The 26,639-nt window shown below is 40.1% G+C and overlaps 1 protein-coding gene across 2 annotated transcripts in view; it reads left to right on the top strand.

Annotated features, from left to right (window-relative positions):
• VPS13A (vacuolar protein sorting 13 homolog A) overlaps positions 1-26,639 on the top strand; it is a 327,166-nt gene that overhangs the window by 147,279 nt on the left and 153,248 nt on the right. For both annotated transcript variants that reach the window (XM_077474893.1, XM_077474892.1), the window contains exons 38-43: positions 1,247-1,470; positions 1,562-1,794; positions 7,228-7,320; positions 8,724-9,086; positions 20,690-20,791; positions 23,644-23,802. In XM_077474893.1, the coding sequence (XP_077331019.1) occupies positions 1,247-1,470; positions 1,562-1,794; positions 7,228-7,320; positions 8,724-9,086; positions 20,690-20,791; positions 23,644-23,802 (1,174 nt within the window). The remainder of the gene's footprint in view (positions 1-1,246; positions 1,471-1,561; positions 1,795-7,227; positions 7,321-8,723; positions 9,087-20,689; positions 20,792-23,643; positions 23,803-26,639) is intronic.

Here is a 26,639-nt window from a genome sequence, read left to right as displayed (position 1 = left end):
AAATTGGTCTGGGCAGAAAGGTGTTTAAGTGCCTGGTATTGAAGTGGTTAATTGTGCTGCACCCACGCTGTTAGGCAAGTTTTACACCTAGTTTGGGAGGCGGTAAAAACACAGAATGAAAGGAAAGTGGAAGGAAAGGAAATCCCTTGATTTCCCCATCAACAGTTAGTGTTGATGGAAGAATCCCTCCCTCAGCACAATTGTGTTCTACCAGCAGTTAGACTTCCTGACCGGCAGAACAAAATGATTACTGCCAGTGACTATAGCCGATTGGCCCTACAGAGGTAAATATAGGAATGAGTATGGTACAATCCTCATACAGGATTTTAGAATGGATAACTGTATCTGCTTCCAGTCCCTAAGAATGTCCTATTGTGACGAAGCACATAGAAAGGAGCTTCTGGACACTTATGCCATCACTTGTGCCTTGAGTTACATAGGTAGCAGCATATTTGAATACATAAGAGTTTTACATGTGTTTTTAAATAAAACAACCCTGGATTAGCTATACTACTGGAATGTTTTCTCTTCACCATGGTACCGAAAGTGGATGCGGGGACTGTGAAACATTAATAAACCCTGTATTGTACTATACTCTAAGGTCCAACGTTCTGGTAAGCCCTGGATTTGAATGTGACAGTGATGATTGGTTTATCTTTTCACAGAAGTCTCACTTATGCTGCAGAAACTTTGGGGAAATGAAGTGCGGTATTTTAGGGACTTTTACTTTGACTTTACTGGTGGAAGATGAGAAAAACCATTTACCACTGACTGGGGTGCTTACAAAAATCAGCTTTTATTTATGTAAAACCTTTATCCCAAAAGGAAACTGCTCTAACTGCTTATAAAGTGCAAACTGGAGTTTGGCTTTAATTTGTTAGTGTAGCTAAATCTCCTAGTACATCTAACACTGCCTCCCCCTCAGACTGACGATACTACTGTCCAAAGGTGCCCTCTTGTTCCTTCATCCAGAATGTAGGCACTCTAATACAAAAAAAAGCCTAAAAAAGAAAAGTAAAGCAGCCACCACATCTGAGTGGTAAGCTGCGATATATTACATTTTTGGTTTTGGGCTAATATCGCTTTACCATAAAATCTCTCTTATTTGACATATTGTATGCTCTCGCTACCGTGTCCATCTAGCTCAGAAATAAAGATAGCAACACCTTTTTTTAATCATATAAAATGTAAGTTACCTAATAACTAAAGGCAGGTATGCTATAAACATTGCTTGTATCTGTTTTAGAATGCTGGAAATGAAACCTGGCCAGGAGAAAAGTGTCATGGTAGATGTCTCCTATAAACAAGGCAGAGAAGGCACAGTCATGGATGTGAGTGTTTATGACATTTATCTGTGTGCCAGCATGGAGTTTCTGCTCACCGTGGCAGATGTATTTCTTAAAGGCTATGAGCAAAGTTCTGCTGCATTGAAGAGCAGCAAGCAGACTTTAACAGACATTAAAGAAGCAGGTTGAGTATATATTCCTTCTGTTAATGAGACATAACATTCAAAAGCAAATACTAAAATTATAACGGACTTTCTCTCTGTTTTAACTTTCAGCCCCTGCACAACAGGTTTCTAGAATGGAAATGAATGTAGTAGTTAAGAATCCAGAATTTGTGTTTGTGGCTGATTTGTCAAGAGCAGATGCCCCGGCACTAGTACTTACAATGCAGTGTGAGCTGTCCATAAAAAACAGCCCTGAACAGCAGCATATGTCAGCTGCAGTAAGAAATCTTCACATGAAGGCCTGTCCCTTTCTGCCAGAAAATAGAACGGGGAAGATAACTACGGTGAGATGATTTTTTTTTCAGCTATTATGCAGTTAGTCCCTTATAATTTAGCATTTTGATATAAAAGAGAGTTGACATGTTATATCAACCCAAAATGGCATGGCTATCAGGTTATTTCTCTAAGAAAAATAAGAATTCCCTCCTGTAATTTATATCTTTATAAAAATTATATTCTTTTGGCTGGACTCCACAATCATATACAGTGTTCTTCAGCATTGAGAATCGGGTGAGTGTGACACAATTATTTGACTTGGCAATGGCTGCAGAAGTTCTGCAAAGTTTGTGAATTTTGGTAGGAACATGTTGCCTAAAATCCCTAAGGCTCGCTTACTACCGCAACTTGGGATCCGACTTGTCAGCCCTCAAGTCCTCCCAAGTCGCTTGACATCAGAAATTCCATTGAAGTGAATGAGAGCCGTCTTAATGTACACTACTGAAGTCGCTCCGACTTCAGAAAAGTTTCCTGTACTACTTGGTGTACAAGGTGATTTCTAGGCGACTTGTACCCATAGAATTCAATGGAAGTCGACTCCAAGACGGATCTCCATCTATATTGAAGCGACTTTACAGGAAAATAAATTAGTTTACCCAGGCAAACCCCTGCCTCCCAGAGAGCTGATTATTCTATGATTGGCCACAGCCAAAGTCGCCTGGCGGCGACTTGAAGTCGTGTTGTAAGTCGCTCAAAGTCGCTTTGAAGTTGCCTCCAAGTCGCCTTGCAAAGTCGTGCTGTAAGTCGTGTTGCCCCAGTGTGAACTGACCCTAAGGCCTCATGTACACTGCTGCTGGTAAACGGACGTTTAGGAGTAGTTTGCCATTTTTTTCAGCTGCTCCTGAACTCTCCTCTGTTATCTTATCAGTACATGTACACAGGGTCGTTTACAGTCGTTTCTAGGCAGTTGAGTTTAGAAGCATCTTTTGTAACGCAAACAAATGCGTTTAGGACCAATGTTAAGAGGCATTTGAGTTGCCAAATGCCTGTAACTACTTATAAACACAGTAATTTGCATTTAGCAGTGCTTCGTTTACAGACGGTTTTCATTTTAACAGGAAAAAAAATGTGGCATGTAAACACGGCTAAACAAACTTTTTTAAATGTCGGATTCTAGCTGTGCATGAGAGGTTAAACAACGTTCGGTGTACATGAAGCCTAAGCCCTTGTACACACGGTCGGACATTCCGATGGACAATGTCCGATAGGACCATGTGGTCGGATAATCCGACAGTGTGTGAGCCCCATCGGAATGTTTCCATCGGAGTATCCGACGGACCAAGTTTTCCAGCTGGGCTATAAAATTTTCCGACAACTTTGTCCGATCATGTGTAGAGAATTCTGATTGGACAAAGTGCCACGCATGCTCAGATCAAATTCCTAGACCAAAGCTATTGGCTACTAGCCTGAACGTAGTCCCGTCCTAATGAAATAACGTCATCACGTTAAGTACGATCGGATTTTCTGACAACTTTATCCGACTGTGTGTATGCAACAGTTTCGGACAAAATCCGTCAGACAAAATCCGACGGATTTACTACGCTTAAATTTGAACAGGAGTCATTGAAATGAATGGGATCTTGTTTGTTGAGTGTTGAGCTTCGAGCTGAAAAACGCTCAACTGTGAACAGGGCATTAGATAATAAAGGAATACATATATTGTTTTGTTTTTTTGTTTTAGAGAAACAAGGCTTTTGTTTGCAAATGCTGCGCTTTTTTCTTCAATGCAACTTTGAATAAAAACAAACATTTAAATATTAATCATTTGAACAAAAGAAATAAAAAAGCACATAAATAATAGTTAAGGTTAGAAGGGGAATGATGAGTTAATTAGGGCTGGTTAGGATAAACTAAGAGTTAATAAGGGGTCAAATAAGAATGAATACATTTATTTATTTATTTTTTAAAACTTGTTTTAAATCTGAACAATACTCACCTCAGCTCCAGCATTGCGGCGTCCCCAAGACGCCCCCCCGCCCGATGACATCTTTGGGCAGCCAGCTTCTGGGTCTCGATCGCCGGCCACTGTCATTTGCTGGGTGGGAATGATGCGACTCCTGCGCATACGTGAGAGTTCAGTCAGATTCGGCATTGTCGAATTTGAACTCTGAGCTGTGTGTGTGTGGTTCACTGTGCAAGAGCAGACAAGTAGGTAGGTAGCTTTAATGCAGAAGGGACAAAGCATGTATTTTTTGCTAAAAATTCTGCCTGTCTGCCAATTTTATTTCCTTAGGCTAAAGTTTCACTTTGACTTGTCAGGTTGCTTTAAAGTGGGAGTAAACTCCCATGCATGAATTTTAATGGTAAGCCTTACCTTTAGGTACTGTAAATATCTCCTAAACATGCCATTTAGGAGATATTTACTGTAGATGCAGCCGGTGACATCACTGACACATACACTCTGAAGGAACGGCCACCCGGGCCTATGATGCCATAGCAGCTCTGGCCACTCACAAAGCTGGGGTACCTGAACCCAGAAGTGAAGATGGGAGCTCCATCAGCATTGACAATGTGCCACTGGAAGGCTTTGTTTTTAGGGAAGTTTCACATAATGTGCTAGTATGTGATGCATACTAGCACATTATGACATTGCCTTTCAGGTTTAAAAAAAAAAAAAAACACCCAACAGTTTACTACCACTTTAACTGACAACATATATAGATTGAAGCTCATCCCTGACAACATATAGATTAAAGCTCATCCCTGACAACATATATAGATTGAAGCTCATCCCTGACAAAAATTACCAACTACTTTAATGAAAAACCGGGGAAAGGGGGTTTACATATGTGTAAAAAACACTCATTAAAAATATGACAACGTTGTCAAAATAATATTAAAAACAAAAAAGGCGCGGCTACACATACCCCATTCATACCACAGTCACCATAAACAGACGTCTAATACTGAATTGATAATGTAATATCCAAAGGAGCAATTCCCAGTAAATCCAATCAATCAGTGAAGGTCATACACCTGGTGTACTGGGTGGGTGAATAGATGATTGAGTCCTAATCATAGGAGTGAGTGCATCCTCGTTTCAGCGGAGTCTTTACTAGTATGATGTTTAGATATACAACGCTAGTTGATGGTCAAGCAGGAGGAGATAATCGAATAACAGCTTGTTATAAAGTATTCCTGTTCATTAAATAAGGTGCACATAGGTAAATGGCATCACCACTAATATGTGAACAGTTCGTGATCGGGGGAGTACTTAGAGAAAATATTTTCAATATGAAAAAATGGCTGGAGGAAAATTGATACTCTCACCACCTTCACTGTGTCAGACGTCCGTCCTTCAGACACATTCTTCTACCCCTAGACGCTTCAAAAACGAAAGCTGCTTCCTGTGCTGTTCGTAACGCCAGATGCCTGTTTGCAAACAAGGGAGACATTTTCGTGCCGTAAAGCTGAGTCTTTACGAGTTGGCGTATCATCCTCCAGTGAAGATGCGAACCATCTGTTGTTCAGACTCCATGCAAACAGCGTGCGTTTCCCCAACAAATAGCCGTGGGTTTCTTCAGAGCCTACACATATGTAAACCCCCTTTCCCCGGTTTTTGATTAATTAAAGTAGTTGAAAATTTTTGTAATTAATAAAATTTGTTTTTTGCATCTACTACAGTGTTTTTTGGTGACCTTCTTTGGCGATCTTTAGTCTCCTGTTTTTTTCTTTGTGTAGAAGACTAACCTATTATTGCCAGCACCATTTTTTCCTTAACAATTTTTTTCCCTTAAATTAAGACTTCTCTGCTGTTAGAGTTGGTCTTTTTGATTGCAGCTCTCCAGGGTGGCTATCCTCAGCCTAGCTTTGGGGTGCCCTAGCCAGACCTCACTGAATTGGAAGTTGCCATTGGGCATTGGGTTCTGCATACATAACTTTTTAGCTCCTATTTTGGTAACCGGTTAATTGTGGAGAAATTTCCAGGTACATAGCCATACCTGTAATTACTAAGTTGAGTTAAGTTTTTACAGAATTAGTTCCACTTACTTTGTGGAATTTGACAGATGATCTAGGTTATGTGACAAATCTTCTTGTATGGTCAATATATGGCATTTTTAGTTCACCAGCACTTATGTTTGATCGAAATCTGAATCTTATCCCTAGTAGTAACATACCTGTGTTTGTCTGGAATATGGAATCTGGAAAGTGATATTAAACCTGAAACCAAAAATGTAATATATTGCAACTTGCCAATCACTAGATGTGGTGGCTGTTTCCACCTTGTGATCTGGCCAGTAATACACCTCCTGTATCAGAGTGCCCGCACTCTGGTTGAAGATGCACAAGGGGCACTTTTGGATAGCAGCCTTGTCCGTCTAGGGGGAGGGGAGTGTTAGATGTACTAGCAGATTTCAATACTCCAAAAAACTGAAGCCAAACTCCAGCTAATACTTTATAAGCATTAATGGCAAACAGTTTGGGATAAAGGTTTTTCATAAATAAAAGCTGATCCTTGTAAGCATTTCTGTCAGTGGTAAAAAAAAATTCAACCCTGTACTTGCTACATCTGCAGGACAGCTTGTTCTGTTGAAAAACAGCAATACTGGCTGGATCATCAGGTGAAAATAAAGGAAAGAAAGCCTAAAAAAAAATGAACGCAGCCACCACATTTAAGAATTGGTAAGCTGCAATATATTCGAGTGTTACTAAACCTTCAACAATAAAATCTGTCTGTATACGTAGTAAAGCATGCTTATTATACTCACTGTGGAACTTAAAGGGTTAATCCTCCACATTGTTTAAAAAGGTTGTTTGATCCTGTCTTTTCTGATGCACCCCTTCTTCCATGGTCCCCTATACATCTGCTGATAGTACACAGCCCTAGGAGTCACTCTGTGCATGCTCTATTTGGTGCATATTGCTAGAGAGTTTTTTTTTTTTTTTTTTGGGAGAGTGCATGTGATCAGCACAGGGCCAATCAGCACTGTCCAGATAGAGGGTCAGGGGTCATGCAGCTTTATATATGAACAGTCAGAGGGGAAGGAAAAATCCTCCTACAAGTTTTAACCAGACACTGATAGAAGTCATAAGACTGCTATATACTGATGATGAGAAATGTTATTTAGCAGTTTATATTTACTAAAATAGTTGCACTTCCATGTTCTGCGTAGTGTGGGAGACCATATATAGTGAATGCATTGTCCTGGGTTTAGTAATCCTTTAAGTGTTTGCCTTTGGGTTTAATACCACTTTAAATTATAAACCCTTTTCCTTAGCATCTGTCCATGTTAAAATGTTCATGTCTAATTATGTGATTTTCATATTTGAAGTGAAATGGTCTACTTTTTTAAATTCTGAATTTTTTAATCCGTGGATCATATGTGCGTGTGATAAACAGAACCTTCTACAGCTAATACATTTTAGCTTCCTATGTAGAAGGTAAATTTGAACACATCACAAGTGCATGTAGATATTCATAAAGACATTGTTTTTCACAGGTCCTGCAACCATGTGATCTTTTTTTCCAAAGTAGCCAATCAAATGGGGAGCCACAGAAGGTTGAACTGTCAATAAAGTCACTCGTGTTAAAGGTAAGATTTTGTAAAGCATTGAACAGTTGTAAATGACAGTGTCACATGAACATGACCTTATCACATATGGTAGTTAGTCATGGTACAGTAGCTTTATTCACTTTTTAGATGAATGACGGTGTACGATATTTCAATAGAAAATTAGCAATTTTCTTGGTCATCTAGGATATTGCTTTATGTCTAGCAATAAAAGCCTCTGACTGTAACCACGTTTTCTGGTACATAATCAGAAACATTTCTTAGAGAACAGTTATAAAATTATAAGCGCCAGTAAGAATGGGTACATTTCATCTTTTCTGATTGTATTTAGGCAGCTCATAAGCAATAGTAAACCTTTCTAAATAATGTTTAACCACTTCAACTCCGGAAGGTTTCACCCATTTCCCGACCAGGCCATTTTTTGCGATATGACATTGCGACGCTTTAACTGACAATTGCATGGTCATGCGATGTTGTAGCCCAAAAAATATTTTCCCCCCACAAATATAGCTTTCTTTTGGTGATTGCCTCTGTGCTTTTTATTTTTTGCGCCATAAACAAAAAAAGACCGACCATTTTAAATATAAAACAATATTTTTTACTTTCTGCTATAAAACATTCCCAATGAAAAAAAATCAACTTTATCCATAAATTTAGGTCAATATGTATTCTGCTACATATTTTCTGTAAAAAAATTGGAATAAGCGTATATTGATTATTGATTGGTTTGCGCAAAAGTTATAGCGTCTACAAAATAGGGGGATAGATTTAGGGACTTTTTATTTTATTTTATTGTTTTCAGTTGTAATGGCGGCGATCTGTGATTTTTAGCGGGACTGCGACATTGCGGTGGACAAATCTGACACAGAGTGACACTTTTTGGGGACCAGTGATGCCAATACAGTGATCAGTGCTATAAAAATGCCCTGATTACTGTATAAATGACACTGGCAGGCAAGGGGTTAACACCAGGGGCAATCAAATGGTTATATGTCCCTATGGAGGAGCTTACTGTGTGGGGCCGTGCCACACTGAAGGAAAAGGGATATCCGTGATTCAGCTTGAAAGATCTCTTTCCCTTCCTGACAGATCTGTGGTTTATCTTGTTTACATAGGCAGACGGCTGATCCGTCTGTCCTGTGAACGATCGGCGGGTCGTGGTGGCCATCGCGGCCGCTGGACCCACCAATTGGCTACTGTTGTGTCCAATCACAGTGGGAGTGGCACAGCGCCATGCGTGCGCCCAAAACCACAAGCACAAAATCATGTACCTGTACATGATTTTGCGCAGCGGGGCCATCGTGCCGCAGTATATATGCGGTAGGTGGTTCTACTAGTCTGTGTGTATATCTGTATATATAATTTTTTTGCATGGTTTGTGCAGGTTGTTCTATGCAAGCTTATGTGAAACCTTAATTTTACAGGTCTCTCCAGTCATTATAAACACAGTGATCACAATCACTTCAGCTCTTTCATCTCCCAATAAAGAATCAATAAGTGAAGTGACTAGTCCAGTTCCAGTAGACCTATGGAGGAAGAAGAATGTGAAAGATGTAAAACTGTGGTTCCTGGAAGAAGAGAACAAGAGCAACAACAAATCTGGAGAAGCAAACAAGTTAGTCCTGACAGGAGAGACCTTAAATCTGAGCATTGAATCAATCATTGTTACTTTAGAAGCTGGAGTTGGCCACAGGACCTTGCCCATGCTCTTAGCAAAGTCGTCATTTAAAGGGAATGTGAAGAACTGGAGTACACTTATAAACCTGTACTGTCAACTTGAGTTAGAGGTACAGTGCCAGTAAAATTTTCATATAGAACTATTTAGGTTTATGTGTTCATACAAATACAATTTTTTGGGGGATTTCTGTTTTTGGAGAATGAACATGGTGTAACAGGGTAAAGGGTCACCTTTCTCCTCCTTTGCTTTTAGGGCTGTCCTTCTGACAAACTGAAGTATGGCTAAATGTCCAGCAACACTAGCTACCTTTTCACGTTCTAATCACTGACATTCAAATGATCCCAACCATCATTCCTTATCCAACAAAAAGCTGATTAGGAAGTTACAGTAATTACAGTGGTTTTATCTAGACTTTGGAATAGGCAGGGTCCAGAACAACAACAGAGAAATATCATTGGCGTTTCAATACTGATAAATAGCTGCTGGGGTAAATAGACTTAGTACTAAACTCAGAACACAGAAAAACCGCAGTGGTGTGAAAGAGAATTTGAGACTTATAGGGGTTGATTTACTAAAGCCAGACAGTGCAAAATCTGATGCAGTTGTGCATAGAAACCAATCAACTTCCAGTTTTTTTTTTTTTGTCACATCTTAATTGAACAAGTTGAAATTAGAAGCCGATGCACCAGATTTTGCACTTTCCAGTTTTACTAAACTAACCCCATGCTTATTCAGTCTTGCAGTTATCATCCTGTACATTTAGGCACAGTTAACCTCCCTGGCGGTATGATTAGTTCTGGTTTTAGATGCTGAAAGCGGTAAAATTATTTTGCATGAAAATTTGGCGTTTTATATTGTAGTCCTGTAATTATTAGGAATAACTCTCTTAAATCTGTTCAAACCAGAGTCTAGCAGACATTCCGGGTATGATGAAGTTTATAATATAATAAATAATAATAAAAAATATTCAATAAGGAGCGGGGAGGAGTAGTTGAGCATGGAGGAGGGAGCGTGCTAGACGTGCTCCGGGCTCTGGCAGTGACTTGGGCTGGGCTTATTGGATACCGCTGATGGTCGTATTGGATGCCGCTGCTGCAGCTATTGAACGCCGCCATGCACGCCACCATGTACCGCACTGCACTGCGCCGCCAATACCGCCACCGCTGCTGTTGATCTCGCCAGTGCTACCGCTGTTACTACCGTTGACGCCACTGCCCCACCGCCACCGCCGCCCCCCCCACCAGTGTCACCTGTGATCTCGGAGTTCGGACCGGGTGGACGAGGGATCTTTGAGGTCCTGTGGGGGTTCGGATGAGAGCGCCTGGACTGAGAGCTCACATGGAGCGTGTGGGCTGATGGATACTCGGCGGGTGGTGAGTGGAGGTTGTCTGGTTCGGTGGGTTTGCTAGCTGTATTGGTATGAACTGCCTCGCTTATTATTTGTACTTAGACATGGACTTGCCCTATCAAACTGGTGGGATCGGTGGGTCTGGTATTACTGGATGTAGTGTATGCTGCTGATTCTGTTGCCGCCCTAGATGTTCCCAAAGAGTCCCAAAGAGTTTCCTGATAGTGGTACTGGACTAGACTGATGGTGTGATTGGTGATACAGACTACTGATGTGGCCAACAAAGTTAAATATACTATCCCTACTGTTATTGCAGATACTGCAGATCTGTTTCCATCATCAACATCTTTTTCAACATTTTTTAAAAATTGAAATCTGCTATTAACACTACTATAGATAATAATACTGATAGTGTTATTATCGCTGCTATAACTAGTTCCAACTGTGAACCGTGAACTGCTGATAACGGTTGAATCAACGCTATCTAAACTGCTAATGTTAAACAAGAGATCTACTGACAGTGTGAAATTGCTGGCATTTCTTAACTACTAGTACTGCTCAATCACTGACATCGCCTAATTGTTGATACCGCCCAAATGCTACTATCGCTTAACAGCTGATATTGCTTATTTACCGTCATCAATCAACTACTGATATTGTTAAACTGCAGTCAATGTTCAATTACTGTTATTTGATCAGCTGCTGTTGCGGCCCAATTGCTGAACTGACTCAACTGTTGATATGGCTCAATTACTGATATGGCTCTGTTGCTGATATTGTCAAGCTACTGATATCGTCCAGCTGAAGGAAATCGTTTAATTATTGAAATCGTTCAACTATTGAAATCGCTTATTTTTTGAAAACGCTTAACTGTTGAAATTGCTTAATTATTTAAATCGTTCAACTGCAGACAATGCTCAACTGCTGAAATCGCTCAACTGCAGATATCACTTGATCGCTGAAATCTCTCAACTGCAGACATTGTCCAACTGTTGAAATTGCCAAACTGCAGATATCGCTTAATTGCTGAAATTGTTTAATTGATGATATCACTCAATTGTTGAAATTGCTTAAATGCTGACAAGAGTTTAACTGATGACAGTGCTCAACTGGTGACAGTGCTCAACTGGTGACAGTGCTCAACTGGTGACAGTCCTCAACTGGTGACAGTCCTCAACTGGTGACAATACTCAACTGGTGACAGAATTTAGTTGCTGACAGCGTCCAACTACTGACGTTGCTTGAGTGCCGACATTGCTCAACTGCTGTCATCGTTCAACTGCATGCCGATGATGGACTGTTGCTTTTGCCCAAATGCTGTCTCTGCTCGATTGTTGCTATTGTTTGATCGCTGACATTGTTCAGCTGTTGAAATTGCTTAAACGGCAGATATTGCTCAATCGGTGACATTGTTCAACTACTGACATTGTTCAAACTGCTGATATCGTTTAAATGCTGTTATCACTCAACTGCTGATATCACTAAACTATTGATTGTTGCTATCGCAGTTGATGCTGTTTAATTAGTGATGCTGCCTTAGTGTTATGGATGAGAAATAATTTATGCTGCTAAAGTACTGATATTGCTGATACTGACTGAAATTTAGATATTGTTAACTTTTTGTTAGTGTTAAATTGTTGATATCGTTAAAACTGTTTATATTGTCGATACTTCAGATAATAAGAATATCATAGATTTAGCGGGTAATGCCAAAAATATTGATATTCCTGTTTTGACAATAGAAGTGATCATAAATTACTATTATTGGGAGGTTGGCATTTGATAACACGGGTTGAACCAGAAGGTAGATTACGTGTATAAACTGTCTTTCAATAGGACTCTAAAACAGTGACCCCTGGGAATACCCATGGGACGGAGGAAGAGGAGAGGAGAGTATAATACAGTATGTAAACCGGCAAGTCCGGTGTTATGCAATAAGGGTACACTAGGGAATACATCTAACCATTCATTAATAGGTTCCTCTAACGCTCAACAAGGGATAGCAGAGTTTTTTCCGGTAGGGGGCCGGACACGATCACGTACATCGAAGACAACAATAGATAGCAACAGGGGAATGTCAGCTTCTGTTGTTATGCAGGATACACATATACAATTATTACAAGCAGAAAATACTATATTAACACCAGTGGTATCAATAATGAAACCATCAGTGTCATCTGTAGGGCCATTGGGCTCTTTAAGTACTGGGGCAGGAAAAAATCTACAGATATCAAAAAAGGATAGTGCGGATGCCATAAAAAACATGTGGGAATCGGCTTTGGAGTCACAAGAACCGATTGAGTTTGTGGAATCGGTAGTTATAAACAAAGTGCCTAACACCTCAGGTATAGGCGCATTAGATATGCATATGAATGTGGGAGGACTCGAGGATGGCCTTCAATACTCAACCCCATCCCCCCCGTTGTTAGGGGGATATACTCCAGTAAATATAGTGAATAACGAGAATATAGATGGGAACCCAAAAGGTGACATAATGGGTGATGAGTTGGGATCAGAAGTGGGGGATGTTCGGACCTACTTAAGAGCACTGCCCACTCGCCATGAAATGGAAGCCTTTATCCAGCGTCTAGAACATGGTTTCCACAAGGAGATTCAATCTGTACATAAAGAGCTACAGGCAACTGGGGAGAAAATAACAGAAGTTGAACGTTCTGTAGACAAATTAGGGGAGCATGTACAATCTCATGAACAGCGTATAGATACCCAGGAGTCTCATATCCATACACTATTTCAATTATGGGAGGACCAAGACAATCGTAATAGAAGAAATAATATTAGGATTAGGGGACTGCCAGAATCAGTTAGAAATGAAGAGCTTGCTATAACAGTTAACCACATTTTTACCTCACTGCTGGGGAAACCAGAGGAATCAAATTTGGAACTTGATAGAGTACATCGGACAGTGGGACCACGTAAACTAGATCCAGATAAACCAAGGGACATAATATGTCGAGTACATTTCTATAAGGATAAGGAGGAGATTATGAGAAGGGCAAGAGAGAGGGGACGAATTAATGTTAATGGAGCAAATATACAATTGTTACAAGATCTATGTCAATTTACTTTGGAGAAGAGGAAGGCGTTAAGGCCTCTATTAATAATGCTGCAAGATCGTAACATTGTATATAGGTGGAATTTCCCTTTTCAGCTACAAATTAAGAAAGATGGCAGGTGGCTAAATTTACGTGATCCCTCTGATATTCCCGCTATACAAACTGCCTTGGGTTTACATGATCTTCCATTAATAACTTGGCCCAAGACTTATACACAGTTTAGAAGACCGGAACCCCGGGAGGACAATAGAAACAATCAATCAGAAAACCCAAAATCTAATTAGGCAGAGTAAAACAGCTGGCGAATTCAAGTGTTATTTGAGTAATAGCTATTTAATCTAACAATGAATTGAGAATTGTCTTTTCTTGGATTATTATTATATTTGTTTATGTATGCCCTTTGTTACTGTACAGAGCCTCCCTAAGTGCTCCATAGCTCTTTCCCCTTATAGGAATCACCGTCCCTCAGGTAGGGTTTGGTGTTTTTTTTGGGATAGATCCCATATTGGGTGGGGTTTTTTTTTTTTTTTTTTTTTTTTTTTTTTGGTAATTTAGTTAACGTTCCCCTGGGTAACTTAGGGATCGGGGAGAAGGAGCTTCTCCAATTTTAGAGAGCACAACTCTGTAACTCTTGCGCCGGGGGTGTGGGGGTCTTTTTCTCTTTTTTTATCTCTCTCTCTTCCCTCCTGTTTCTTTTTCCATCCTTCTTCCTTCTTTCTTTAGTCCACTCAGAATTTGATATGGCAGCGATTTTTTCCTCGCCAGTATCACTAAAATTATGTACCTACAATATTAAAGGTCTTAATAATAAATCAAAAAGAGGTCAGATTTTATATAGTTTGCATAAAGCTAAGGTAGATATTATACTCTTTCAAGAGACCCACTTTCGAAGTGACAATATTCCTGTGTGTTCTCGTAAACACTACTCGCAATGGTTCCATAGCACTATGTCGAGTTCAAAATCAAGAGGGGTCTCTATTGCTTTTCACAAGCGCTTACCAGTTCAGAATTTGGAATATAGAGCTGATTTAAATGGAAGATATCTGTTTCTTAAAATCCGACTGTGGGATAAAATTTTCACGATTGCAAATTTTTATATTCCAAATTGTGATCAAACTAAGGCAATTGTGAGTTATCTAGGCCTTCTAGCAGATTTTGCAGAAGGTACGGTTATCGTGGGAGGAGATTTTAACTTAGTACTGGACCCTTCACTAGATACGTCAGCTCAACGATCAAATATTTCATATTCTCGTTTGCGGGCACTTAAAAACAAACTTTTTGAACATAGGTTGATGGATCTCTGGCGAACCTTAAATCCTAAAGATCGTAACTATACATATTTTTCTTCAGCGCATAAAACATATAGTAGAATAGACTTTTTTTTAACTGGTCCTAAGTTATTGGAATGGAACCCCTCTGTAGAAATCGGGTCATTTATTTGGTCCGACCATTCACCAGTATTCTTAACAATAGTACCCCCTCAGACTCAGGGTACTAATTGGTCGTGGCGTTTGAATGATACACTTATGCAAGATCAAATCTGTCATAAAGCAATTACAGAGGCGATTGATAATTTTATCTCCGACCATGAACAGGATGAAACTGCCTTACCCTTGAAATGGGAGGCTTTAAAGGCAGTAATACGAGGGGTGTTTATTCAACATGGTTCTCGTCTTAAAAAAGAAAAATCAAAAATTATCGAAAATACGTTATTGAAGCTCCATTCTTTGGAAACTCGACATAAAACCCACTGTTCTCCAGATATATCAGCCAATATTTTCTCTACGAGGATATCTTTACTACAGTTATTCAAATCATCTCAGAGCTCATACCAACAAAGACGTGCAGTGGGAAGATATAGATCTGAGAATAAGTGTGGGAAAATGTTGGCTGATATGTTACACCCACGTCAACCACAGACCTTTATACCAAGTATAAAAAAATCATCAGGGGAATTGACATCTGACCCATGTGAGCTTCAACAAACTTTTAGGGAATACTTCTCAGCCCTCTATAATTTGACCCCATCATCACTAGGGGAGGATGAGGGAGTTGGAGACAATATTATGGGGGAATATGTAAGGGAGAATGCTATTCCGACAATAGATAGTGCTACTGGGGAATCTTTGGATTCTCCATTTACACTTGAAGAGCTACTAGAAGTAATTGCCAATACTCCAACAAATAAGAGTCCAGGCCCTGACGGGTTTACATCAAAATTCTATAAGACGTTTAAAGAACATATAGCTCCGTTTATGCTTCAAGTGTTTAACTCTATTTCCTTTACGAACCAATTTTCAACACAGACTCTGGAATCTCATATAACTCTGATTCCCAAACCAGAAAAGGATTTGACACTTTGTTCTAGTTTCCGACCCATATCATTGATTGGGATAGATTTAAAGATATATGCTAAACTGATTGCACTCCGTCTTCAACCATTGCTTCCAAGCTTAATACATACAGATCAGGTAGGATTTATTCAAAGTAGAGAAGCACGTGATAATACGATTAAAACTTTTTTGTTGATGAACTATGCACAAAGGGCTAAAATTCCAGTATGCCTTCTCTCAGTTGATGCAGAAAAGGCATTTGATCGGGTGGGATGGCCCTTCCTAAAACATTCTTTAATGCAAATAGGACTGGGGTCAAATATATTCCATAAGATCATGGCATTATATACTAAACCGGTAGCTAGAATAAAAATTAATGGTTCATTAACAACAAGTTTTAATATACAAAATGGTACTCGTCAGGGATGCCCGTTATCCCCTTTACTCTATGTTATAGTAATGGAATATTTAGCGACGGCTATTAGACAGAACTCTTCCATTTCTGGAGTTCAGATAGAACAGAGGGAAATAAAAATGGCTTTGTTTGCTGATGATTTATTACTTTATATCACTAATCCACACATTGCAATTCCTTCTGTTTTGTCTGAATTCCAGCGGTTTGGGAAATTGAGTAATTTCAAAGTAAATATATCAAAATCAGAAATCCTTAATGTGTCGCTCGTACCCGAACAGGTTAAAATGTTGAGAGCTAATTTTAAGTTTAGGATTTGCTCTACAGCTGTAAAATATTTAGGTGTTAAAATCACCCCAGACTCAAACCATTTATACTCAATGAACTATGTTCCTCTCCTGCAACGTACCCTACAAGATCTAAAAAAATATGATGTTAAGCAATATTCATGGTTTGGGAGAATTAATATATTAAAAATGGATATAATACCGCGGTTTTTGTATTTTTTTCAAACTATCCCAATTGGTGTCCCCAGATCTTTTTTTTCCACTTTACAATCGGCTTTTACAAAATTTATTTGGGGACATAAAAAACCAAGATTACAAAAGAAATTATTATCATTACCAAAAACGAAAGGAGGTGCGGGTGCACCTGATCTATACTACTACTATGCTTCGGCTGTTCTGACTAGACTGGTGGACTGGTTTTATTGTTTGGAAACCAAACAATGGGTAAAAATAGAACAAGGGTTGAATCAATTGGATCTAAAGGCATTGCCATGGTTAGACTTGTCTGATAGCAATTTAAATCGTGAGCTGTTAGAATCTATGCCTTCTCTCACATCTCATGTGTTGAATGTATGGGGCAAAACAGCTATAAAATTGGAACTTTCTTCTTATGTAGGACCTATGACATCTCTATTTGGCAACCCTTTATTTCCACCGGCATTAAATAGGACAAGTTTTCTTATATGGAATAGGGAATCCCATTATAGACTGAGTAATATTTTATGTCAGGGGACTATTCCGTCTTTATTAAATTTATTCCCTACTCAGCGACCAACACCTATGCAAATGTTGGAGTTTTGGCAGTTGCGGTCATTTTGGTGTACAATACGATCAAGTAAATCTCTGGGTAGAGATTTAACACAACTTGAAACTATCCTAACACAAGATCAAAAACCAAATCATGTTATATCAGTACTGTATAAGATGTTTATTATTAAAAATCACCCGGAGCCCCCAGAATACATAAGTAAATGGGTTAATGAGATCAACGCTCAAATTGAGGTTGGGGAATGGGAGAAGGCATTTAATTTTTCTCACTGTCTATCACCGTCGATTAAAGCACAAGAGACGAATTACAAACTGCTCTCAAGATGGTACTGGAGCCCAGTGACACTTCACCGTATATACCGAGAAAAATCGGATATATGTTGGCGGTGCCATAGAGAAAAGGGCACATTGCTCCACATATGGTGGGAATGCCCCCTAATTTTTAGATTTTGGGAAAAGCTTATGCAATTATTTACAACAATCACTGGGGAGGTAATCCCGAATACACCACAAATCACCCTCCTCTCTATGTTACCAAGAACATATAAAAATGTTAAAAAGAATCTACTAGGATACTGGTTGACGGCGGCAAGAACTGTGATACCGCGGCACTGGCGATCAATCCAGTCGCCTACGATAAATGAATGGGCTCTAGAAATGGATAATATAGAGAGAATGGAGATACTCTTAGCACAAGAATTAGATACATATGAAAGGTGCCTCTTGGTTTGGACTCCATGGAGACAACATAGGAAATTGGTAAAAGATTAAGGAACTGGGAGGGGGGAAGGAGGGGTCTGTGGAGGAGAGAGAAGTGGGGGAGGGGGAGAGGTTAGATATACAATATCCCCCTTTCCTCATCTTTGTTGGTGTTCTTTTTTTTTTTTTTTTTTTTTTTTTTTTTTTTTTCTCCTGGGGAGGGAGGGGGAGGGAGGGTAGAGGAAATAAAATAATAAATGTGATTATTATGCATGTAATTAATACATATGTTTGAATATTGTTTAATTGTATGTAATGCTTTATAATAATTGAAAATAAAAATAGAATTGGAAAAAAAATATTCAATAATGTAATCAAATCCAAAAACACTGAAATTTGCTCATTTGCAGAATTGTCGCTGTCATTAGATTTAGTATTTGATGACGAATTTCCCCACAAAACGCTATCGCTCAATTCTGCAAGTGATTATAATTCATTATCGCGTTGGTCTAAAATCACTTTTGCCATAAAGGGACAGTTTTTGTTGCTATGGACAATCTCCAAATTCCAGCCAGAAAAAACTGTATTTATAATATAAATGTACATGCAGGGCACTGGACAGACCACTAGGGACAAAGGGGGTGTGTATTTTTTTTAAGATTACAGTACTGTGTGTGTTTTTACCTTTTTGAATTTGGCTCCGATCTCTGCTCCCGTGCGTCGTAACGTCGCAGGGAACGGAGCTCAGCGGCACTCGGGCACTGTGAATCGAGCGGAGGACAGCTCGATCACACAGCGCGGAGGACATCGCTGGATCCAGGGGACAAGGCAAGTAACTTCTCCCTGTATCCAGTGATGCGATCCCGAGTCTGGCTCGGGGTTACCGCTTATGGTACTGAAATCCCAGCCCGAGCCAGACTCGGGATTACCGCTAGGGAGGTTAAATGATGGCAATGTTTGTACAAACTTTGCCTGTTGCAGCATGAATGTGCTGTTGGAAGATGTAAATGTTCAAGTGTGCGGAGCACAAAATAAGAGAAAGGGGAGATGGCTTCACGTTTCCTAATATATTGAACTGCTTCTAAAGGCATTTTTTAAAAATAACAAATACGTCATACTTACCTCCTCTGTGCTCAGAGCAGCCCCGATCTTCCTCTTTTTAGGTCTCCCGCTGGCACTTCTGGCTCGTCCCCCTACCGATTTCCCCTACAGCACAGTACAGTCACTTGCTATGGGAGTCCTTGTACATGCTCTCTCCAAGTCGGCTCGGTGTCCATTGACACACAATCACTGGCTATGACTGACAGCAGCAGGAGCTAATGGCTCCCACTGCCGCTTCTCTGTCCAGTAAGGAGAGAGAGCAAAGAGAGCTGTTGCTCTGGCGCACATCGCTGGATCAGATAGGTATTTGTATGTTGTAGGGGGAGCTGCAACTTTATACCTTTTTAGAAGCACTTTAAGATGCTTTTGTCTCTTAATAACCACTCCCTTCCCCCTCCATTTTTATTGCTCAATTTAGAAAACATGATTACAGGTTGGGCTTTTTTAAGACTTAGTGCTGCACTCTTTAACTCTGCTATGATAGATACTGGCACCCTAGTGCCATTATGATAAAGCCGCTGTGTCTGCTAATAGAAAATTCCACTCCTGGTTGCAGATCTCCCTCGCCATTTTTGGCCCTTTTTATGTGTTGAGGGTTATAAGGCCTGATGTCTTTGTCATCAGACAGGGGCAATCCAAGGCATGGTGTTTGTGCTAGGAAGGTGAGATGAGTAGTTCAAAGGCTATCTGCTACATCATCTTTACCTGCTCTCAGAAAATGTTATTTTTTCCAACATCGTATCCTTGCTCTTGAAAGGATGACATGCTATATCTTTTTTTTTTTTTTGTAAACATATATATTGAGTTTGATAGAATAACACAATACAGAGTTAAAAAAAAAAAAAACACAATCCAGAAAAAAAATATCTAGCTAATACAGCGAGAAAAACCCTGAGCTGTTTCCCAGTGCTTCACAGAACATACGGAATAGTAACACAGAAAAAACATATGGTGGTTTATATCAAACAGTAGGTCATAATGCAAAGCATAGAGATACATATAGTAACTGTCTGGACCAACAGAGGCAAGAGTAAGTGGGTTAGAAAGCCAGCGGTCCCAAACAGCATCGGGTGAGTTTATAAAGTGGGAGGTTTTGTTATTTTAATGTAGCCACAAGGTTATAGTGGGGGCTGTGTCATATTAAGCGCGTTCCACTTTATATACAGTGTGGTGTATGGGGTAACCAATAAGACATCTGTCTGTCTAGGGCAGGGGTGCCCAACCTTTTGAAGAGCGAGGGCCACTTAAGCGACTTGGTAACCAGTCGCGGGCCACAATGAGCGGAGCGGTGGATGGCATGTCCATGTCCACTCAGCAGTAACCACTGCAGAAAAGATATGGCCATATATACACTGTGATTTTAGTAATAAACTGACCTTTAATAACAGTATTCTTTCTATTCTATCCCAGAGCAGGGGGTCGCGGGCCACTGGTTGGGCACCCCTGGTCTAGGGCATGCTTTAGCCTTTGCTTAAGAAATTTAAAATTGACCTTTTTAGAGGGATAAATATCTATATAGAATCAAGAGCTCTATTCTGGATATACTGTATGAACAATAATCTGTGATATAGTTTAATAGTGTAAATCATTTTGATATCTTTCCTATTATGATTCCACTTGTAAAATAGTTTTTCAGTCAATATATAGATGGCATGAGGCAGTGTTTTACAGTTGATTTTATTGCATTTAGGTACATTATTTTAACGAAATGCTTGGTGTTTGGGAGCCACTACTAGAACCTTTGGAAATAGAAAAGAGTGATGACTTCAGACCCTGGAGCCTTGAAGTTAAGGTATTTATAAGTTGCCCATGTCTTACCAAGTAGTTAAATGTTGATTTCATGTATTAGTCATATTGTGATGCTCTAAAAGATTTTCTAAAAATATTACTGTTTGTGCTACACACCGCCTCTAGTCAGATTTATGCTTATGGACTTCATTCATTAGCTTTGAAAGCTCTAAACTGATTGGTGGCCCTGGAAACTTGTAAACGTGTTTTATTTATTCTACTTGAAAGCCTAAAAGATGCCCTTGTATATGAAACCCAGTGCATAATACCGAATACATTAGCAATCTAGTATTAGGAGGAAATAAAATACATTGTCAGTTTACACACTTTGTTACATTGTAACATTCACTATTTTATTTTTTCTAGAAACACACATTTTTCTTTTCATACATCAGGGGACATGGAGCCATAGTAGTTACTATGTGGGTTTATAGGCCACCTGTAGGTGATGAACACTGGCACGCCCTAAGACCAGAAGTGCACTCCCTATATAACCCCTCCCACTACTGGGAGTACCTCAGTTTTTTCACCAGTGTCTAAGCCTTAGGTGTTGGTCATGAGTAAAGATGTGCTGTGCTGAGCTCCACTGGAAGCAATCCTTGCTGGGGCTGGCTATGCTGACTGGATCCATTCGAAGTGTCCTTTTTTGGGCCTAATGGAATAGTACCCGGGCCTCGTATCCAAAGAAACAAGGTATATACTGTATATACCAGAAGGTAAACTAACATGTATTTATATAAGATAAAGTAAGTAAATATTAGGCTACTTACCACAAACAATTCTGTAAAAATACAACATTTTTGTATTAAAGTTTTTATATTATTTATTATTTATTTATTATTATTGTTGGCTTTAAAGCGGAGGTCCACCCTAAAGGGGACCTTCCGCTCATTGGAATCCTCCCCCCCTCCGGCGCCACAATTGGCACCTTTCAGGGGGGAGGGGGGTGCAGGTACCTGTACAGTACAGGTATCTGCACCCACTTCCGGCATAGCTATCTGCGGAAAGGGGCGTAGATTACGCCCCTTTCCGAAAGTCCCCCGCTGCCTGCTGGGAAACACACAGATCCCAGAGACAGCGGGACCAACCTTATTGCGCAGCGCGACTCGCGCATGCACAGTAGAGAACCGGGAAATGAAGCCGAAAGGCTCCACTTCCTGATTCCCATACCCAAGATGGCGGCGGCAGCACCCGAGAGACGATCGAGAGATCGGCTTCGGGTGCCGACATCGCGGGCGCGCTGGGCGGGTAAGTGTCCTTATTTTAAAAGTCAGCAGCTGCAGTATTTGTAGCTTCTGGCTTTTTAAAAAAAAAAAACGCGGACTTCCGCTTTAAGAAGAACCATCTTTGTAAGGAAAATGTATATCCTTATGCAAAAAGGGTCCCCCTGAAATGTTAGCAGGAATATCTTTTTTCACAAAGATATTATCAAGTTATAGTTGCAAGTATTTGCAATAACTTTTTCTTTCAAAAAAATGACAGTGTTGCCATGCTTTCTCAAAGAGGTGTGCCTTGAATATTCTCACACTAAGTATTTTCAATATTTATTTTTTTTCGAGGAAATCACAACTTTTCCCTGTTAAAAAGCTACACATCCACCAAACACCATTTGAAATACAGTGATCAAAAACTTCCTATGCAGAACACAGAATACATGCTATATTACATTTTGTTCATACTCCCTTTGTCAATAGAACATTCATTTTCTGTACATTGCAAAAAAAACTGGTTGATCCTGAGTCACTTTCTCTTACTGTGCCCTGGTGCTGCCTGAGATTATGTAGACCAGCCATTGCCACATCTACTGAGCATTTAATTTCTCTCCTAAGCTGCTCCTTTCTTTCTTTTTCTTATTTGAGCATCCCATGTGACTATAGAGTCACAGATGTGGGTATATACAAAGTGACAAATGAGTCTCCTCCCTCCCTCCTTCTCCATATTCTTGTATTGCTAAACGCTATGGGAGCAGAATAAAAGATCTCGATTGATGGAGGCATGTCCCAGCATAGACACAGGCTGCATGGGCGTGACAGAGCCTGTGATTGGCAGAACCTTTTCTAGATATCTTTACAGTACAAGCAAAGTGAAAGCTATTGTCAGTGTTATTTCAAAAATAATACATATTTATTTTGAAATATATATTTATAATAAACTTTAAAACACTTTTGTTGCTATTATTTTGATTCTCTTTTCTGAAAACCTATTTAATGTCATGTGACTGGCACAGCACCAATCAGTGCTGTGCAGGCACAGATTCTTAGTCCAAACATTCTCTGCTGCTATAGTCTATACATCAAGCAGAGATGGAAAACCCTAGGAAACATCACATGACTGATGAACAACAATAATTAACTGGTAACTAGCTGTCAATTCTCCCCAGAACACGCCCCATGGGCCGCCCTGTGGCATGATCTGTTACCTGTTTCCACTGGATACCGCAGATGATAGATTGCTGTGACCAATCACAGTCACAGCAGATCACATGATAATTGTACACAATAGATGTCTTCCATTCATGCCATTCATTGTGTACTGTTATGTTGGCCACAGTGATCACATGGTACAGACATAGCAAATCACAGCCCATCTGTACTATGTTATTATCTGTGGCCATTCAAAGCCAATGACAACAATACACACTGAATGAATCAATTTAATTGAGAAAAAATGGTTGCTTATAACAGTGAATATCACTGTTATGATAGTATTCTGTTTTTTTTTGTTTTTTTTTGTAGTCTATTGTCATTGTGCCATCAATGCTGTACAGTGTATGATTGAATAATATACTGTATAGTAAAAGATCATAAGTTGCGGATTTCTGTGAAAGCATGTCTTGTCTTGTGTCTAACATTCTAGATGAAAAAGAAGTTAAGGAAACAGCTTTGTGAAACAGATGGGGAAGAAGAACATTACAAGATACCAGAATATGTTACAGCAATCAACATATTTTCCAAAGACCAGCTAAATATCACACTCTCTAAATGTGGTATAGTAATGCTTGGCAACCTGGGACAGGTAAGATTTGAATACATTTTAGCATGTAGGGAAAGTATTTTTTGGCACTTGTGTTATGTGTACCACAGGTAGAGTGAGTTAATGAGCTGTATAAAAAAAATTATATACATCTCTCCCCACTTATCCCCTTAAGTTGCGAGAGTGCTCCATTTAGAGGTCTTCCAGTGGTTTTGTGATGCTGGGCCTTGCCTTGGGTACTCATCAAAGATTTATTAAAGTGGATGTAAACCCTCACATATACCCAGTGAAGTGAACAGCCTATGATGACACACAGGGATGGAACTAATCCTCCTACATAAGTTTTACATGTATATCTGCTGTCTTCAGCTTTATATACTTTTTAGAAACTGCACATCTTGTTAGAAGTTTCTCTTCCTGTTCCAGCTGGGGGAGGAGAGCCTTGCCATACACTCTGAGACAACTGATGAGGAAAGGCACACACCCCCCTCCTCATAGGCAGAGACTTGCAGAGCTGTGCTGTGAATTGACCATCTCTCTGCTAATCCGTTTATAGCACCCACCCTGACACAAATTTCAGGCAGATTTTATCACGTGTCAGAACATGTCAGAAGTTATTATGCTGATAACAGAAGAGCAGGAGACAGCCACTGGACTTAGGGCTTTGGAGAAATAGTAAAACACTGCAGATATATGTGCCCAGCTCAAATTTCATGAATTGGGTTTACATCCACTTTACGCAAAGACCTACAAAACCTTATAACCATAAAGTATTGATGATCTAGAACAGTGATGGCGAACCTGTGGCACGCGTTCCGCTGACTGCATTCCGAGCCCCCTCTGTGGGCATGCCAGGAAAAATGAAGAAAAGCACAAACTTAAACACTGAAATTGTCAACACCTACACCTCCCACAGGTCTCTAGGCTAGTGGTGATATGTCCAAGTGGGCGTGACAAAGAAGCAGCAGCCAGCAGTGATGGGCGCACACAAATCCAATCCTAGAAGCTGTCTCGTTCACACCACACACCCCATCAAACTACATCTCCCACAAATCTCTGGGGCCAGCGGTGACGTGTCTGGGGTGGGCGTGCCTGAGAGAACACGGCTCCCATGGGCTGGGATCGATCAGGGGTGATGTGCGGGTGGGAATGAACTACTGGATCAGGAACACTGGAGACAGGTGAGATGTTTATATGGACAGAAAACTGGGAACCACACTGTGGAATACAAATATTACCGAGAGCTCATCCACTCACTATCCAAAGGAAGTGGGGCTCAGTGTCCAAAAAGCTGCATACAAGGGAGAAGGACTGTGCCAGGGAGAAAGAACAGTCAAGATGCCAAAAAATAGAGCCACAGGGATATAGCAATCAAAAAAATAGAAAACAAAAATAATGGAAATTTAATGAAAAAAATTAAAAAATGAAAACCGGTCGAATACAAAAAGATGCTCCTCCACGACAACCCAAACAATCGGGCAGTAACCATATAACCATGGAATGTATGGCTCGGTATACCCAATGCCCAGAAAATGCATCCTTACTAGTGTTCAGAAAATGCATCCCTGCATTCTGAGCGTAACGCACTCCTGATCCCTGCATTCTGAGTGTAACACGTTCCTTTAAAAACGCACACAAAAAAAATTCTGGGCAGAATCGTAGGTTTGATCAGTCCCATCTGTACAGAGGTTTAATTCTGTGTTAGCACTTTGAAAAAAATACGTTGGTTTTGTGTCGCTGTTTGGGCAATCGGGCTCAAAAAGGTTCACCATCACTTTTCTAGAACATTCCTAGGTGCTAGGCTCTTATGCAGCTGCTTAGCAAACAGTAGCTTACTAGCTTACTGGGCCCTAAAATGGCAATGGGAAGGCTGCGGACCATTGGACAGTAAGCAGAAGTAATTTATTCAGTCATAAATCGCTTTCAGATTCCTGTAGTGATTTGATAGTAGTAAATTATTACAGGTTGTGGTGTTAAACAGTAAGCAGGTAAGGGTTTTATTTTGTGCCTAAATAAAAGCAGCAAGTGCATGTCCATTTATAAATGTAATCTGTTAAGAGTTGGTTCAAGGTTTTGAGGGTTGGAGAATGATGGAGGCATTTACCAGATATGATGGGGATTATAGATGCCAATGTCATAAAATGGAGGAGGAAGGGATGGACACCAGACAAATTTGCCCCACCGCGGCACTCCAAATCTGTGGCTTCCCCTGCCTCCTCTTCAGCTCTGCTTTGGGTGGAGGGGAATAGAAATTGAGAAAGCACAGTAGAAGCCACTGCATTGGAACACTGGTCAGCAGAGCACTAGGGAATGTGGGAATATAGGCATAGAGAAGAGTATGGAAGTATGTACAGCTATACATAAAGAGTCTAGGAGTGAGCAGCTCCTGGAGAAAGTGTAAGGATCCAAAGGAGAGCAGTGGCTGGGAAGAGAGTCACTAATGTGAGTGAGCAATGTGTGTGCTGGAGTGCATTCACTGAGGAAGATATGCTAAGGCCCCTTTCACACTGGGGTGGGGTCGGCGTCAGTGGTAAAACTATGCTATTTTTAGCGCTGCTTTACCGTCGTTTTAACGGTGGTATGCAGCTGCTAGCGAGGCGGTTATACCCCCTGCTAGTGGCTGAGAAAGGGTTAAAACCAACGCTAAGCAGTGCTGGTAATAATTATTTTATAGATTAGCAAGCGCTGTTTTTTCACATGGAGTTCGCTCCAGTGGATCACTTAGCACATTTTTACCCCATTGGTTTGCAACAGCAGCTGGACTACACAATTTAACATAATATTTTAGTAAATATTTTCTTGGCACGAGTGTATTCACCCCCCTTGGCTTTTTACCTATTTTGTTACATTACATCCTTTAGTTATTATTATTATTATTA

Source organism: Lithobates pipiens, unplaced genomic scaffold (genome assembly GCF_037356315.1).
Source record: "Lithobates pipiens isolate NorthernLeopardFrog02 unplaced genomic scaffold, aLitPip1_a1.2 Scaffold_13, whole genome shotgun sequence".
NCBI lineage: Eukaryota > Metazoa > Chordata > Amphibia > Anura > Ranidae > Lithobates > Lithobates pipiens.
Note: the sequence above shows the minus strand (reverse complement) of the source record. Positions and strands in the feature narration are given on the sequence as shown.